General features: G+C 36.4%; 1 protein-coding gene across 1 annotated transcript in view; it reads right to left on the bottom strand.

Moving 5' to 3' along the window:
- USH2A (usherin) overlaps positions 1 to 19,830 on the bottom strand; it is a 702,118-nt gene that overhangs the window by 520,063 nt on the left and 162,225 nt on the right. Inside the window, exon 14 of the mRNA XM_035010130.1 lies at positions 9,138 to 9,301. Within this exon, the coding sequence (XP_034866021.1) occupies positions 9,138 to 9,301 (164 nt within the window). The remainder of the gene's footprint in view (positions 1 to 9,137; positions 9,302 to 19,830) is intronic.

Raw genomic sequence — 19,830 nt, 5'->3', positions numbered from 1 at the left:
TCAGAGGGCAAGGGAGCCTGCTGATGCAGACCATACAGAATCCTGCGGCATAGAGTAGGGTAGGGAAGTATGGAATAGTAAAGTGAAGTTATCCCGCATACCAGGCAAAGACTTTCAGCTAAGAGCTATTACTAATGCATCAGCATTCATGAGGGATACACTCTACTTTAAAGACATGATATAATCCAATAGTAACATTTTAAGGAAGTATTTCAAGAGCACTGAATTTGAAATTTACAAAATTCCATATATTATGCATAGGCTTCCTAAAGACAATGTCTCTAATCTTAAGAGAGATAATACCGATGTCATATTTTTAAAAGAAAAATATTCAAACTAGATACACTCTCACTCTTCCCTTTTTCTTTTCTCCTTCTTTGGAATTTGCATTGTTATATTAAAACTCTAACTGTCCATATGCCTAGTTAGATATAGGACAAGAATAGTACCAATCTCAAAATGACACAGGAAAAGAGAATAATTTCCAAAGAGGACCTTATATTTTTAAATTCAGGAATTTGCCATATTTGACATGGTCGTTTGGATTGGTTGAACACTGACAGCGCATTTGATCTGTCAGTGATTTTTAATTTAGGACTCCACATCCTGTTGTTCTTGGTGGAACCACAAAGACTCATAAACTGTCTTATTTATAGCACTCTCAAGGAGCCTTGTAATCTACAGCAATTGAATATTTTTAGTGAGTATTAGTGACAACATCTAAAACTCTGCATGCTATCAGGAACACAACAGATTTCAGAGTTAAAGCAATCAAAACTGACCTTCAGACTATTTTCTAAGACAGGAACATACTTTTGGGATGACTGAAAGAAAGATGTATGTTTCCACCCCACGTCAAAGGGTATAGAAAAGGATTTGCATTACTTGAAAATTTCCTTGGCAACAAACATTCACATATACAAATACACAAACAGGCTCTTTCAAATGTTTAAAGTTGATTACTTGTTAGGACCATCTCTAACCACAATCTTGTCCAACTTCGCAGTATAAAGGTATAGTACCTGTTTGACCCTGAAACAAGAATGTTCATAGACCTGAAGGCTTAGATGGTTCAATACCACTCAGAGAATAAATATGAAAGCCTGGCCATGAAATAACCTGAATTCACCCTTCTGTGTGCTGAAAGGGGAATTCTGAGAAAACAGTCACATATTCATTCATCAAAATTGCCAAGTGTGATCTTTGCATTTGCCAAACTCTCTTGTAAGGAAGGATAGTTATCATATTGTGACTACATCCATCTGTTTGGGAGCCATGAGTTTTAATCCTGGCTTAGGCACTTTGGTAATTATGTGATTGTAGTCAAATTTTGGTTGGACTCTCTGAATCATTCCTCTTCTGTAGTAAGGGGAGAATAATGTTTAGCTCTCAGGGTTATTTTGAGCATAAAGTGAATGTGTGTGTATCCCTTTTTCATGAAAGGCTGCGAACACTGTGGCTATGAGGACAGGTGTCTAGACTCCCTCTGTCTTTTTGTCTTGCCATCCTTAGGGGGTTGTCCTTGTGTACATAGTCCTAGGTGGATGACCACCAAGTCCATATCCAATTCAACAGGAAAGGTAAAAGGAGAGATGGAGGGCAGGCCCCGTGCCTATGAGAGCACAACCTAGACTCCCACACATCACTTCTGCCCACATCATTTCATCCAGAAACTTGGTGACATAGCCACACCTAACCACAAGGGAAGATGTGGCCATGAACCCAGCTCTAAGCACTATTAATATGAAACAAGTAGAAGACTGTTATTGAGAACAACTTAAAAATATCTTTCATAGATAAAATTAAAAATAAAACAATATCTAGAAAATTTTTAAAAAAATTTAAAAAGTAAAAGGATACAGGAGTGCTTCTAATTATGGCAAATAAAGAGTTTAGTGATATAAAACTGAATAAAATCATCAAAATAGCCATTCTGGGAGCTCTAAATCAACCACAGGCAAACAGAAAGTTGAGAACATTTACTCTTGGAAAACTGGCAGAGCTCTGAGTAGTAACAGTAGGAGTCTGTGATCTTTTTGTGGGGGTTGTTCCCATAGTACCAGTTCCAGAGTCAGGTGTGTTAGTTTTACCAGTAAGTCTGACTATAAACAGTAGCTTTGGTACCACAGGGCGCTGACTTGATTTGGGGTTAGCAGCAGAAATTCGTAGCTTTGCCACCAAAAATTGGCACAGTCAATTGGGAACAAGAGGGAAAACTCACAGGTTTTCTAGCCTGAGTATATGCTCCCAGCTCGGTTAAGTGGTGAGTTTACCAGATAATAAACCAGGAGATCCTGTGTATGATAGAGCCATGGGAGGCCTGAGATAAGCTCTCCAAAGATTCCTAGCTGGTTGGAAAACTATGAAGGTATGGGGAAAAACCATGAGAGCCAGGGAAAAATGAAGGCCAAAGAAGAACTGGGAACTAGCTATAACTCTGAAAACATCCCCCAAACCATATACACATTGGTTGGCAGAAGCTATATAATTTGGAAGTAGTTGAGCACAGACACTGCCCAAATCTTTGGCTGATTCAGACACAGCAATGACCCCTCGGAAGCCAGGCTGTAAGTAAAAATTAAAAAAAAAAAAAAAAAAACTGATTTGACATCAACAGCTGTACGCTGCAGGAGAGAAAGTTTTCCACCGTTTAAGTCTATGCAAATTACCAAAAAATCTAACAACTTAAGTGTTTTCAACATAAAATTACAACACACTCAAAGAAACAGTGAACTATACTCATTTATAACAGTTGAGAGAAACAGACTCTGAATGAATTGAGTACAGCAAAAACCACTTCAATGCAGCTATTATAAATATGTTCTAAGAGTTAAAGAAAAATCTGATGATGATTCAGTGAAAAGAGAACTTTAATACATAAAGAGAATGCATAAAAACACTAAATTCCAGAGCTGAACAATACAGTAACTGAAACGGAAAATTCCCTAAAAAGACCTCAATGGCAGATTTGAAAGGAAAAGAGCAAGAATCAGTGAACTTGAAGATAAAGCAAGAGGGAAGAGGGCTCCTGGGTGGCTCAGTCGGTTCAGTTTCCAACTCTTGATTTCACTTCAGGTCATAATCTCAGGGTCGTGAGATCAAGCCCTGTGTAGGGCTCTGTGCTGGGTGTAGAGCCTGCTTAAGATTCTCTCTCTCTTTCTCTCTCTCCCCCCAGCTCTGCCCCTCCCTGACTAGCACACATGCTCTCTCTAAGAAAAAAAAAAAGTATTAAAAAAAAAGCAATAGGTAGAATGTAATGATACAGCAATGATTTAGCCAATCCACAGAAAGGAGAAAAAAAAAAATAGAACAAAAATGAACAGATCCTCAGAGACCTGTGAGACAATGTCAGGTGTACCATGCACCAAAATAGGTGTCATGGGATCTCCAAAATGGAGAAGATACAGAAAGTGGCAGAAAATATTTGAAGAAATACTGGCTCAAACTTCCCAAATTTGATGGAAAACATTTATCTACATTTCGAAAAAGTACAATGAATCCAAGTAGGATGCCAAAAGATTCATACCAAACATATCATAGTCAAACCGCTGAAAGATAAGAACAAAAGTTTTAAAGGAGTAAGAGAAAATTCATTCACATTTGAAGAAAAATACAATTAAAGCCTGGAAGAAATGATGGAGGCCATAAGGTAGTAGAATGTCATATTCAAAGTCCTAAAAGAGAAAAGAATACTTGTTATCAAGAGTTCTATCCGGAAAAAGTACCCATCAAAAAAACGAAGGAAGGAAGGAAGGAAGGAAGGAAGGAAGGAAGGAAGGAAGGAAGGAAGGAAGGAAGGAGGGAGGGAGGGAGGGAGGGAGGGAGGGAGGGAGGGAGGGAGGGAGGGAAGGAAGGAAGGAAGGAAGGAAGGAAGGAAGGAAGGAAGGAAGGAGGTATTTGCAGATAATTTTTTAAAAATAGTGGGAGAATTCATTGCTGGCAGACTAGCCCTGCAAGAAATATTAAAGAAATCCATCAGGCTAAAAGGAAATGACACAGAGAGCAAATAAATTGAATGATGTAGAGATGGGAAGAACACTAGAAATGGTAAATATGTGGGTAAACATTAAAGACTCTGTGTGTATGTGTGTATATATTCATACTGTTTTCTTCTCTCAAATAATTTTTAAAAACCTGGTACTGTTAAAATTATAATTCTATTAGTGTAATGTAGGGTTTATTATACATACAGACACATACACACACACATACACACAACTACACAGTATCATAACTCAAAGATGGAGAAAGGAAGGGACATATATCAAGAGTTTACTTGTTATATTTTACCAGCATTAAATCAGTACAAACTTGAAGTAGACTGTGGCAAATGAAGATGCATATTCTAATTCATAAAGCAACTAGTAATAAAATAACACAAAAATATAAGAAGTCAACAGAATACAGTAAACTGATTTTCGATAAGATTAGCAAGAACCAAGGGGGAAGTAGTTATTTCAAAAAACAGTGCTGGAGCAACTGGAAATCCACTTTCAAAATGAATAATACTGGAAGCTCAACTCACAACATAACTAAAAATTAATTCAAAAATGGATCAAAGACCTAAATCTAAGAGCTAAAACTGTAAGACTCTAAGAAGAAAACATAGGGGAAAAGATAAAAATGTAGTGAAAAGAAGGGGCACATGTACCCCAATGTTCATAGTAGCAATGTCCACAATAGCCAAACTGTGGAAGGAGCTGAGATACCCTTCAACAGACGAATGGATAAAGAAGATGTGGTTCATATAAAATGGAGTATTATTCAGCCATCAGAAAGGATGAATACCCACTATTTGCACTGACATGGATGGAACTAGAGGAGATTATGCTAAGTGAAGTAAGTCAAACAGAGAAAGACAATTATCATATGGTTTCACTTATATGTGGAACATAAGCAATAGCTCGGAGGACTACAGGGGAAGGGAGGGAAATCTGAAGGGGGAGAGATCAGAGAGGGAGATGAACCATGAGAGACTATGGACCCTGGGAAATGAAGTGAGGGTCTCAGGAGGGAGGGAGGTGGGGGAGGGGGTAACAGGGTCATAGGTATTAAGGAGGGCAGGTGTTGTGATGTGCACTGGGTGTTATATGTAACTAATGAATCATTCAGTGCTACATCAAAAATTAATGATGTACTATACAGTGGCTAACTGAACATAATAAAAAAGAAAACATGGGGGGAATCTTCATAACTTTGGATTTGACAATAGTTTCTTAGATACGACATCAAATGTATAAACAATAACAAAAAATGGACAAATGGAAATTTAGCAAATTGTAAAACATCTGTGCTTCAAATGACACTATCAAGAAAGTGAAAAGAAAACATACAGAATGGAAAAAACATTTGCAAATCATATATCTAATAAAGATATCTAATAAAAAATAATATATCTAAAATATATAAAGAACAATTACAACTCAGTAATAAAGACAAATAACCCAATTTAAAAGTGGACAAATAACTGGAATACACTTTCTCTAAAGAAGATACACAGATAGCCAATAACTATGAAAAGATGCTCAATATCACTAATCATTAGGGACATGCATATCAAAACTACAACGGGACAGCATCTCATACACATTAGATGGCTACTGTAAATAAATAAAAAATAACCATGTTGACAAGGATATGGAGAAATTTGAGCCCCTGTGTACTGTCAGTGGGAATTTAAAATAGTAAAGCTGCTGTAGAAAAAAGCATGGCAGTTCCTCAAAAAAATTAAAAATAGAATTACCATATGATCCAGCAATTCCACTTCTGATTATATATCCAACAGAATTGAAAGCAGAGTCACTGAAAGCAGAGTCTTGAAGAAATGGCTACACACCCATATTCATAGCAGCATTACTCACATAAGCCAAAACATGGAAGCAATCCAAGTGTCCACTGACAGATGAATGGATATGCAAAATGTGGTATATGCATACAATGGAATATTATTCAGCCTTAAAAGGAAGGGAATTCTGAGACAAGCTACAAAATGGATGACTCTTGAGGACATATGCAAAGTGAAATAAGCCACTGGCAAAAAGGCAAATATTTTATGATTTTACTTATATGAGGTTCTTAGATTTTTCAAAATTATAGAGACAGAAAGTAAAATTGTGGTTACCAGGGGCTGGGGGCAAATGGAAGATATTATTGTTTAATGAGGGTATACAGTTTCCATTTCACAAGAAGTAGAGAGTTATGGAGACGCATGGTAGTGATGGTCGCACGACATTATGAATATATTTAATATCACTGATTGTACATTTAAAAATGGCTAATATGGTCAATTTTATGTCATATATATGTTACCACAATGAAAATATACTTTTTTTTTTGAAAATATTTTTTTTAAAAGGGTTTAGCTACAAAATCCTCTCTGATAAGTATGGATAAGGGAAAAAATATGAGTGATAAAAAGATGGATAAATAACCAAAGATAAACATAGAAGTGAGTAGTGTCAAGAAGACTTAAACACAAAAGAGCTATGAATTATATATATATATTATAATTATTATATATATAACTATGAACTTATATATATATATATATATTTTTTAAGTTTAGGGCAAATGAAATTTCATTTCATTCACTAGTAAAGCATACAGAAGGCAGAATTATTTAATACCTGTTTTGTATTACCTCTATCAAGGAGAATGACTATCATTTTGAAAGCATGAAACAAATATTGATAGGAAAGAAATGAATCACGAAATAAGGAATTAGATTATGAGAGAGGGTCTAACTACCTTATCAGAATTCAATTCTCCTGCATTCTGGGAATTATATGCGCAGATTCCCAACTCAACTCCCCATCAAAAAAAAAAAAAAAAAGGAAAAAATTACAAATGATATTGCTAACCTATTGCCACTGGCCTCTAAGGAAGTGCAAAAGATAATAGTCATAATCCTGTGGTTCCCAAACTGTGTAGAAGGACACCATGAAACAGTCTAATGTTCAAGGAAAACACATGCTTGACATCTGTTGGACACAGAAGAAAATACCAGCCTGAGGTAGTTCACAGTTTCAACAATAGATAGCACTACATTCCTTTCAATAGCATAGTATCTTTGGGAAGCTGGTTGTTCTGGCTGTTGCTAGGATAAAAAGCAAGTACCACATAAAAAATCAAGGTGGAACAGGAAGGAAAAGCAGCCTCCCTTCATACTCATACCACAGTCAGCATTTCCTGGGCCCCTTGTTCACTCCCTTCTACTGTGAGTGTACCCATCACTTCTGCTGACTAGGTTTCAAGCTCTTTTAAAGGCAGGAATCTTGTCTATTTTTTTTTTTTAATTGAATGAACTACCTCTGTAGATATTGAGTTTCTAACTTTGCCCAGTGTTTTGTAAATTTTGTGAAACACACAGCCAAAACAACAGCAGCAACTACTAGAAGTGGTTGAACAAATGTATTCAACAGTAAGGATCACAATTTTAAAGAGAACATTTAAATATATACATAGATACATGTATGTGTGTGTGTGTGTCAAGTCAAGGCACTTCCATATATATATATATATATATATATATATGGAAGAAGAGGAATATAAACGTTTTTTAACTATTAAAAATTGGAAGAATTTGGAAAGACAAGAAGATTTAGCCCAGAGAAGGAAGGACAAAAGAGAAAAGCAAATGTATACCACTACTAAGAAATGTAGGCCAGGTGAACCAAACTGTCCAGTTTTGCCTGAGGTATAGTTCCTAGACTGTGTCTTAGATGGAAGAATAGGTAAAAAAAGGGATGTCAATATTTTCACACAAAATTAGTGGCAGAACCAATCAAAAATCGCTAAGATTCAGTATGCTATATGTAATGTTCTCACAAGATGATGATCTACAACTGACATCCAAAGCAATATGTTGGAATTCCTGTTGAAGAAATCAATCAATTCTATAGTTAATCAATAAATAGCAAATATTAATTAAATTCTCAGTGAAATCCAGATTTATGTTTAGACTGTATTTACACAGAAAGGCAATTATGAAAGTCCTTTCCCAAAAGAAGCATAAATGCCTACCATTTTACTTATACTAACATCCAGAGAAACCAAATAAAACACAGGATACTGAATATAAACTACACAGGTACAAAATCTGAATATGTCTTGTTAATCATTAGCTACACCCTGCCTTCCACTACCTCAAAATCTAGTATGGTTGCTGTGGAGCCCAATATTTACTGACTTACTTCTCTCTCCCTTAAATGTAGATAACACAGTTCCAAGCATGCTTGTTTATGATGATTCGTCCTGACTTAGGGTATTCCCTTGCATTGTGACTCATGATAGTCCCAGGACACCCCAAGGAGAACATGCATTGTACAATATGTTGCAGAGGGTGCTTTACCACATGTTATCAGCAGGCATTTCTTAGAAATTCTGGAAAAGGTAAGGATATATGATCTTAGAGTAACTATAAATCAATCATCAATATGCTGTAAAACTGTAGGACTGCAGTTGACCTTGAGAAGTCAAGTCAAGGCACTGGAGAATGGTGTTGAAAAGTCAAAAGACACTAAGATGTAATCTTTGACTTCCAGGAATTAAAAATAGAAATGTGAGAGATATTTAAATAACTAAAACAACTTGCAGAAGAAATAGCAAATATAGGAGTTATATGCTATGATAAACAGTGATAATTGCTATAATATCAATAAGCAACTAATAATAGCATGGTACCCATAAAATTTGGGGGATGGAAGGACATAACTCATAAAAAATAAGAATAAATTTCACATGTGTTATAGAAAATTGGCTGGAAATGTCCTTGCTTGGTGGGGTGACCAATCATTTTGTTTCAACCAGTACTGTTGATTTTTGCACGGGAAAGTCCCGTGTCACTGGAAAGTCCAATGTCTGGGGGAAAACCAGGATGCTGGTCACCACACTAGTGATTCCATTCTAACAACATGTTTTAAATTTCCCACTACTAACATAATCACCATTTAAATAATCTAATCAAGGAAAAAGAACACAGGTTTCATTTAGTGTAATTTTTTTTTTCCATTTCCCACCTAAATTCTCCACCTTGTGCCTAAGCCCTTCTGATGGGTTCTCAATGGAGAAAGAAAATAACAAGACACTCTTCCCTGCATGATGTTTCATCCACCAGCACTGAGCCAGAATTCACTTACTTTTGCTGCAGCCCAGTGGATTGTTCACATCCAAATGGCTTGCCTTGGGAACACAAGTATCACACTTGGATCCAGTGACAAATCGTTTACAGAAACACTGGCCTGTGACCAAGTGACAGGTTTCATTCAAGGCTCCTGAGAGATGACAATTGCAAGGCTGACATCTGAAAACAAGACAAATAAACCATCAAAGACAATAATGTTTTGATTAATAATTCATAGTATAAGTTACATCTATCAATAACATTGTGAAATAAGATGGCCTCTTTTAGCCAATATATTGAAAAGAAACTTGAGCTAAACAAATAAACAAAACATCAAACAAGACAGAAAAAGAATCTTTAACAAAATGTTGCTCACAATAAAATCTCAATGAAGCCTTCCCTTTGTAAACTAATTAATGGCAAAAAAAAAAGTGTTATATTGTTTTTTTCATGCCACGATACATCTTATGGATTATTCTGAATGCCAGTTGTTCAATTAAGAATACTGTAAATTTTGCTTTCTCACAAAAGCAGTTTTTCTGACAGCTAAAAATTTAGATTGGGTACCCATAAATCATCTTTCCAAGTATCTATCAAGTTATAAAGTAGAACACTGGGTGTGATAACCATGGATCTCCTTAAAAATCTTGAAACTCTATATTTAATTTTATAAACACTAAATTTCACTAAGAAAAGAGTTTGAGGAAGACATGTTCCAGTACTGTTGATGCCTTAATATAGGTTATATTTCATTTTCTATTTATGAACTAAACGCATTTATCCAGAATGGTTGGAGAATACAGCATTATTCTGATTTATGAAAAGATGTTAATGATATAAATATAATGAGATAACTTCATTCCAACTTAAATTTCTTGGACCTAAAGTTGCTTGTAGAAATCACTGGCCAGGCATTTTGCCATGATAGAAACCAAAACCTGTTTCCTCTGGGTAAGTTATTCAAATTCTTAGTATATGCCAATGTCATTGATCAGGATAAGCTATTTTGGCACCATGAAGTATTAGAGAGGCAAAAACAGCACATGGAAAAAGACAACTCACTTGTAAACAGAAACTTTCCATGTGGTACATTTAAAACAACATTAGATGGATTCACCTCTATTTTCTAATAAAGATGCTAGATGGATAGTTTCTTTATCCCTCTTCAACTTCTACAGTGTGATCTCTCGGGTAGTCATTCAACACCCTTAAAAAGGCTGATAAAAGCTAAGGACTGCTAAATAAGCTGCAAATTTGTTTTATGGACTAATATCACCTTGGGAATAAATAAAGTACAGTTTCTCTTGAAAACCACTATACTGTAGTTTGCCCTTTTTATGTCATGATAAAAGGATATTTTCCCCCTATAAACAACTATATTAAGTCCTTTATGTATAGACATGTATCAGAACTCCATTTCTTTTTTTTTTAAAGATTTTATTTATTTATCTGAGAGAGAGAATGAGAGAGAGAGAGCATGAGAGGGGGGAGGGTCAGAGGGAGAAACAAGACTCCCCACTGAGCAGGGAGCCCGATGGGAGAAGCAGACTCCCCACTGAGCAGGGAGCCCGATGCGGGACTCGATCCTGGGACTCCAGGATCATGACCTGAGCCAAAGGCAGTCACTTAACCAACTGAGCCACCCAGGCGCCCCAGAACTCTATTTCAAATAGATGTTTTATTTAGGCTACTTAAGTATCAGAGCTGAAGAAAATTATGCACTGAAATTAAAACGGAATTAAAGAAGCAACAAAATATTTGATTTGCTCTTAATTTCATTATATGCCATTACTTAGAGTATATTGTTTGTAAGCATTTAATGTAATATTGGTAAGCATAAACAATAAGAGGCAATCTTCTCCCAGTGTATATATACATCACCACACCACTCATGAATAAGTGTCTCTTGAGTATTTCAGTTTTTATTACCATTCACTCATGAGGCAATCACACTTATTTTACATACAGTACATTTAGAGTAATAGTTTCCAGAGTATAACATAATTTCCTTCCTTGATGTAGTTCTATTTTCTTCCAGCTAGCTGCTACACCCTTAACTCCAAGGCTGCTCTGTCAATATCCATGGGATATTAAGTTCTGCATCCAAATGGAATAAATAAATCGCTTCTTAGGAAAGCATGCAATGTTTTGAGTAATTAAATGTGACTATTCCTGATTTTATAGTCTCTTATCCCAGCTGTTGTTATACCTAACTTATTTGACTTGTTATAATTGCTTGACTTCAGTGAGAGAATTTTACCTGGACAAAGTTCATTGGAGACTTTTCTGAATATTATAGTTTGTTTCTAATGCAAAGGACACTAGGGATAATTTTGTAATTAAGGTTTAAGTAAAATGATTCCTATAAATTTCTCAGCCACTCAAATATAATTTTAAACATTTCCAAGACTCTTTAGCAAATAAGCTACAAGTTTGATGTCATTTTACAAGTTATCCCTTCTCAAGAGCACCTCCTAAATGAAATATATTTCACGTTTATTAAAACAAAATTATACATAATAAAGGAGAAGACATTTTAAACCTAGAAAGAGAAACACCAAACTAAGATGAATTGTGATATTGATTTTGTCAGGATAAATGGTTTTTGTAATATTAATATAAAGAAACCTTTATTACACTGAATCTCCTGGTACAGCCAGAGCTTCTCCCGCAATCTGTTTAAAATCTTCATTTTTCATCCTTATGGGAAAACCTCACTTGCTAAATGGATTTCATAAAGAGTAATCTGTCAAGATTTATATAGATAAACAATTTGTGATGTTTATTGACCAGTTCATTATGGTAAACAAAACAGGAGTAAAGCATCCCTAATCTCTGCCAGCACTCTGCTATTCTAGTTCTGTTTGGGCCCTTCAGTAACTCAGTGTTTACTGAGTACAATGGGAAAGAAGTTAATAGGCTTCTGTCTCTTTAATCACAAATCTCATATATTTTCCTTTCCATGGAACTTAGTCCAGTTGTGCAAATAGTAAGAGAAGAACTATCCTGCTTATTATTACTGCAAAACATCACTATTAATGAAGGAGTGTGTTTCAGTGATGCATTTCATTGTCAGAAGCTTTATCATCTGAGGGAGAGCTACTGCAGGAAGTCTAGGGATGTATTCCAGGATATAGATCACTTTATTGACATTTCTCTTTCAACACCTCTCTTCTATTGGGGGCCTCAATTCATGGGTACCATCAAATTTATTTAAACATATCGACTGACATAAATAATATTCATTGAGGGCCAGTTATGTTCCAGGACCAGAAGAGACACTGAGAACATAAAAAAGAATAAGATAGAGTTGTCCCTGTCTTCAAGGAGCTCGTAGTGTAGTGAAAAATATAAAATACAGCATTAATAAAGATGTATGCAGACTCTCTGTGGGCACAGACAAGGAAAACTACATGGTGGCAGGGAATGGGACAGCTGAAAGAGTATTAAGAAGGAATCTTGGGGGTCACCTGCATGGCTCAGTCAGTTGAGCATCCGATTCTTGATTTCGGCTCAGGTCATGATCTCAGGGTCCTGGACTGAGCCCTTTGTCGGGCTCTGCACTCAGCGCGAGTCTGCCTGTCCCTCTTCCTCCCCGGACTTGTGCTCGCTCTCTCTCTCTCAAATAAATAAATAAAATCTTAAAAAAATAGAAGAAGGAATCTTGGGGGCACCTGGGTGGCTCATTCGGTTAGGTATCCAATTCTTGATTTTGGCTCAGGTCATGGTCTCAGGGTCTTGGGATTGAGCCCCATATTGGGCTCTGTGCTCAGTGGGGAGTCTGCTTGAGGATTCTCAAGTTATTAAAAGGAATATTAAAAAGGAATATGCCCAGCAAGTCAGAGAGGGAGAAGAGAGAAAGATAAGAAACATCAGGAGGGGGTATGAGATTATAAGCAATTCAAAATTTTTGGATATAAATTCAAAATAGGGAGGGGTAACAGACAAGGTTAAATGGGAAAGGTAAGCAGAGGCAAGATATTGCTAGATTAGGTACAATGGTGATAATGGTAAGGAACAATGGAAAGGAGAGGGATAGTTTTACTTACGTTGAGTAAGTAAAAATCAGTAGGATGAGGTAGACGAATTGAGAAGAGAAGCAAAGAAGGGCATGGAGTTATTACCAGTTTTCTAATTTGCTGATAGGTAGATGATGGGGACACCATTCAACATAAAGAATGAAAGAGGAAGAAATCTCAAATTGCTGAGGGAATTTAGAAAAGGATTATTAATGATTATTAATGACTAAAACAGAAAGAGGCTTTAAAGTGAACTGGAGAAATTGGACCAAGAGTTTTCTTCCATCCGTCCCCAGCACAAAGCCTAGCACACAGTAAAGGTTCAATAGATATTGTTGAATGGATGAATGAATGAATAAAGCACTAGGAAAGCTTTAGACTCAGAATAGAACATCACAGATAAATCAAATGTGACATGTAGCTCTGAGGACAATTTAGCTCTTTTGAGCCCTTTCTGATCAGCTTAGCTCTTCCCCTAGCTAACCTGTCCCCCAGGGAAGGGACAGCTTTCTTCAAGATTGGCCTCTGCTATGACACCCCAAGGCCAGAAGAGTTCTCAGTTCAGTCGTCTTGTTCAGGATCTTGTAAGTGCTAGAGTGCTCTTAAGATGATTTTGGTTTTCCCTGGTTAAGATTATATTTCCTCTCTGCAATAGAAGTGTGTCTCACTGAGGTTCTTAGGTTTCCTTTCATCACAGCCTATGAATAGCATTGGATTCTCTTGGAACCAGAATCAGAATTATAGGAGAGGGATTTGGGGCTTAGAGATCCTCCTTATGTGAACTGAAAGCCATTACACATGGCTTATTGGAGAAGAAGTGAGAATGGTATCATCTCATCTAGAAGGGAGGAGTTAATGATACCCAGTCCACCCTCTGTAGTGAAGCCTTCCCAGGCACAAATAAAGGGACTCATCAGGACTAAATCTGGGCAATCTCTTGCATCCAGGCAACTATGACATCTGAGTCCAGGGAGGTGGTATTCCTGTCATTTAGAGAAGAGGTTGCTTAGCGAGATTCTGCACCTGCAATCCCTACCACTTTCCCCTTTATTGACACTCCACCTAATCCTACATATTGGTCACCAAAACCAAATATTTAAAAGAAATAAAATCTCAGCAGATTCACAATATTAACAATATCACATATGTTTACATCTAGAAGAAACCCTCATGTCACTTTCCTTAACCTCCACATTATAGTAATATAATAACTTCAAGGCATGATCAGGTTCAAATTCTTAGTGTTTTAAGGTAGAAGAGAGATTACACTTATTCACTATGGTCTCAGAAGGCAGAAATAAAACTAGGCACAGGAATGAAATGATCTTTCTCAGAATTAGTTGTCTGAAACAAACACAAGTTACTCCATGAGACAGAGAGGTTCTTTTTAGTTCCGTATTTTCAAGCAGAAACTGAGTGACTAGTTATTCTGAAAAGGTGATTTATGCAGAGAAATGTATAGGGCAGAGTTTAACCAAAATTAACGTTCTTTCCAAGTCTAAAAAGCTGATTTTATGATTCTTAGTGGAAATAAGTAACTTGCCCAAGGTGACAGTGAATCTGGTTATTGGGTCAGCAATCTTTATCTATAAAGGAACAGATAGTAAATATTTTAGGCTTTGTGGGCCATTAGATCTCCACTGCAGTAGTAGTATGAATGCAGTCATAGACAATATATAAAGAATGAATATGTTGTGTTCTAATTAACTTTATTTCCACAAAGAGATGGCAGGTCAGATCTGGCCTGCAGGCCATGGTTTGCAGAACTCTGGCACAGTAGGTTGAATTATGACCTTTCAACAATCTCCAAGTCCTAATATCTGGAACTTGTGAATATGTTACACTTTATTTGGTAAAAGTAACTTGCAGATGGGATTAAGAATTTTGAGATGGAGAAATTATCCCGGATTATCCAAAAGTTTCCAATGTAGTCACAAAATGATAGGAAGAAGCAGGAAGGTGAGAGTTAGAGTGAAAGGTTGGAAGAACAGAAGCAGAGGTCAGAAAAGAGAGAAAACATTACTCTGCTGGTTTTGAACATGAAGGAAGGAGCCATGAGCTAAGGAAGTAGGTGGCCTCTCAAATTGGCAAAAGCAAGGAAATGGATTTTTTCCTAGAGTATCCAAAAGAAACATAGGCCTGCTGATCCCTTGAGCCCAATAAAATTACTTTAGGACTTTTGACCTCCAGAACTGTGAGAGAATAGATTCATGTTGTTTTAAGCTACTAAATTTGTAGTAATTTATTACAGTAGTAATAGGAAATTAATATGCCTGGTCAAGTGGAGAAGCCATAACTGGAACCTAGATATCCTGATACCCAACACTGAGTTATACTTATTACATCACATTGAATAAATGCTAATTTATAAAAATGGACATTTCTTAGAGAATCATACAAAATCTATATGAAAGAAGAATATACTGTTTAGTGGTCATGGGGGATTGTAAAAATGATCACAATTCTTCACCCCTCTCTTTATGTAGGCCCTTTAAACCAACTAAATTCCATCATCCAAAAGTAGAATCTATTTCCCCATTCCTGAATAAGGGCTGGTCTGTGACTCACTTTGGCCAATAGAATAAGGCAAATGTAACAATGTGACAGTCTCAAGTGTAGGCCTCAAGGGTTCTGCTCTCTTTCTGGGAACTCTGCCACTACTTTGTGGTATGGCTAGATCACTAGATGATGAGAGGTATATAGCCCTTTTACTTTCATCACCCTGGATAAGAGCCAGCTGTCTAACAAAGAGTCATTGTGGAGCACAAATCTGTGAGGCACATTCCCCAATATTCCCACACCATGAATGGACGTAAGTTGACAAGTAAATTATCTGCTTTCATTTGAAGTCATTGATCTGGTTTTCAAAGAAAGACCAATTGAGATCAATTGGAAATACACATGTGAAAAGATTAACATACCAGATCTATAATTCAGTGTTCAAATGGAGAATGTTTGCAGCAAAACCAAAAATAATGTGGTCATGGAAGAATTTTACTTTATCGTATGTTTTAGGACTCTGAGCCTTCAGATTCTTCTTCAGATCCCAATCTCCTACTATCTGAGAAAAATTACAGTTTGGTGTGTGTCCGCTAATAAGAGACCAGTAGTGATACTTCCAGCTCCTAGCTCCTTGAGGCTCAAAAAGACAAAATACAACTAATGAATAGAGAGAGAAGAAGTCATTAGAGGAGAAATTTGGGGGGACTGTGATGTGTGGGTGGTACATAAGAGAAACAGTGCTACACCAGATGAGCTAGAGCAAGTCTGGCCATGGGAAGGAGGAATCATACTTACAGGTCAGGTTGAGGACAGTACTAGAGTGTACAGTGTGTCAAATATGGGTCTCAACTACCAACTGAGATGAACTGAATGTGGGCCATTTTTGTCTCATTGTTTTTGGTTTAGACAAATATGATATACTTTTTTTTTCCTTTATTGATTTTTCAGTGGGCAGACTTTTTTTGCTTCATTGTTTTCAATACTGATTAAATCATGTTTGCTTTATATGTCAGAGGTAAACACAGTGATTTTTGCACTTGGGTCAGCTTTTTAAAATACATGCCCCCTTTTTGTGATAGGTAACTTTTGAAGAATGAACCACTTGGGTGAAAACAGGCAAATGATTTTCCAGCCTGTTACTGTTGTGTTTGGTGGATTTTTGCTGTTGTTTCTGTAGTTTAGGGTGAGGGCCTATTTTATTTATTTTGCCTTTGGGAATATACGAAAAGTCTAGAAAATAAGCCAAGAGAAAAATATAGGAAATATAACTGTGTACAATAAAAAGAACACGAAGAAGAGCTGGTATAATGTGTAAACTTCATGGAGGGTTAAATAATGTCCCCTGAATATATAAATGGAAAAAGCAGATGAGAAAGTTAATTTATTTTCTAAGTGAATAAAGAGATACAATGATATGTGCATCTTCTCATTGTTTAACAATAAAGTACTGACAATCTGCTATAGAATTTTGGAAATTGGTGAAAAAAAATGTATATTTGAAAGTACCTACCACAGTACCTAGTTCAAAATAGATTTGATTCATTTTAGTTGACTTTCTTTCTTTTCTAAAAAAAATTCGTCATCAGGGCATCAATAGTTATTTTCCTATGCAGTATGTCTGTATATATTTTGACTATAAGTGAAGTTTTCCTTCAAGAAACAAAATTCCTTCTACTAAATGGAATCCCATATATTTTAGTCATCTTTGTGCACATTTTCAAAATAGTCAGTGTTAGTATATATACACAATAACAACCAGAAGTCAACAAAGAGATTTCAATATCATTCAGGAAAGGAATGGAAAACATAAAAAGAATAAAATCCATTTTTATCTCTTCTCAGTGATGAACAAAAGTGTAAACTTAAGCAGTTCTCATTGTCACATTTTGAAATATCTTTCTCTATGACCTTCTGGGCCAGCGGATTTCTTCTCTAACGATTATCAACGTTAAAGTGAAAAGAGACAGTCGAACTCATCAGTGGAATAAAAGGGTCAACTCAAAGCACAGGCATTCCATATGACTGATTTTAGCAGAGGACAAATCCTGCTGATTTCCCTCAAATGGTCATGGGAAGCTTTATTCTTTCTATTCATTTCAGAGAAGCTACATTATATATGGTAGCTCTTACTTCCAATAGCTCTTTCTAGTGGCAACCTATGCTCAGTATCAGAGCCAATCCTGTCCAATATGAGAGGATCCTGAGCCCCACTCACATATGGGTGGTGTGACTTAAATTTAAAGATTTATATCCCTTCAACAAGAAGATGATGCCATGAGATGTCTTGAGACTTTTATTTTCATTTTGGGAGGAAATGAGGAAAGTAATATAAAGAAGAATTAGTTCTGTGTTGGCTATGTTAAGAATGAGAGACATGCAAATTTAAACCTCAAAGAGATAGGTAACTATAGGCCTAGAGCTCATGGCAGAGATCTGAATAGATGATGATATATTGGGGAGTCATTAACATCATATAGTGGCTAAAATCATAAACAAAGATATGTAAATTGAAGGGGCAGATTAAAGAGGAATAACCAAGAAAAGAGAAGACAAATCAGAGAGATAGGATCTTGGAGGCCAAAGAAAGAGCTAATTTTAAGTAATAGGGAGGACAATAAAATAATTGATACATTGAAAAACCAAAAGTCATAAGAAGCAATCATAAATCAATTTTACTCTCATCTTTCCCTGATCTTTTGAATATACATATATTTGTCAATTATACCTAAATAAAGCTGCAGGAAAAAAATGGGCTAAATTCAGACAATAAAATGTGTAGTCCAGTATATTAGTCAATACTCCAATCTATTCAAAGAATAGATATTTTAAAGAATAGACTTCTCCTCTTTTTTCTAGCTAGGCCATGATGAAAGCAGCAAGTCTACAACCAGAGAAGGTAGAGTTTTATTACTGCTCTTTTTATTACTCTCCTCTTCTCTCATGCATGGGCCATAGGAGGGGCAGGAGCTCCCAGCAAAACCCAAAGCAGGCTGCTTTCTCTGGTCCCACAGTGTACAAAACTGACTCTTCACCGGAGGTGTTACTTTTGTGATTTCTTCATTGATCTCTCTCCCTCTACTAGGTATCTCTCACCTATAATTTTAGAGAAATCAGATGTATCTCTATTCCAACTGGTTGCTAACTAACTTTGTAGTTCACCAGAATCTCATCTTCTTCTCTATTTGGGCCTCTTTAACCTTCCGGGTGGCCCTTTGTAGAAGTGCTAAGATAACCAACCCTATGTTGTCCCTCTTCCTTGTAGACCTTATCTAGTCATGACAAAACACTCTTTCCTTTGCCTGAAAAACTCTGGGAGTATAAAATCATCAAAGCACTCTCTTTCACTGCCCTGACAGATGGTCTCTCCTTGTATAGATTTTCCAGGTCTAAGAAATATATCAGTCCACTGGTCTCCTCAACTTCAGGAGACATATATCACCTTGCAAGGCATCTAGTAAGACCCTCTCACTGAGAGGCACCACTGACCCCCGCTTTCTCCCTCCAGTGAAACCCCTCTCTCTAAGCTTATCTTTTCCTTAACCCATTTTTATGTACTTTTTCTGGCTATCTTCCTTTCTTTGATTTGGATGAGTGTTTTAAGAGTCATCTAACTAGTTCTTGGCTGCCCATACTTTGTAAGTTCTGCTAACGCTTTCACTAAATATGGTGACTGAGGAATTCATGAGAAGGAAAATGCAGAAAAAAAAAAAAAGACTACTCTTTGTAAATATTAGTAAGTAAGATTGAGTAGTGAGAGAGTAGACTCAACTTCCAGGGTTCACAGGGCAGGGCAGAGGCAAAAGAAGAGGCTTTAAGATGGGGATGAAGATCATATTTGTAGAGAGTTATGATATAGCCAGTGGGGAAAGATTTAAGTTAAAATAAGGGGAGGATTTGATGCAACAAAGTTCAGAGGAAGAAGGAGATGTGAAGGGGACACAGAGAGGGGAGCAAAGGGAGAAAAACAGGAGGGGACACATCCAGAACAGGCAATATGTCATTACAAATTATATGTTGTTTTCTTCTAAGACTAGATTTAAAATTGGGAACGTGTGACAATATAGACAAATTGGAGCTGGAGAGAAGATAATCTGGAGATACTTATGTCTGGTTCTGTTTAGTCTATGAAGCAGGGGACAAGATTAGCTGCAAGGACAAGGACTTGAAGAAACTGGCAATAGTTTAAAG

This window comes from Mirounga leonina, unplaced genomic scaffold (assembly GCF_011800145.1).
Source record: "Mirounga leonina isolate KUSES-001 unplaced genomic scaffold, KU_Mleo_1.0 Mir_154, whole genome shotgun sequence".
Classification (NCBI taxonomy): domain Eukaryota; kingdom Metazoa; phylum Chordata; class Mammalia; order Carnivora; family Phocidae; genus Mirounga; species Mirounga leonina.
This window is presented reverse-complemented; position numbering and strand designations above follow the sequence as displayed.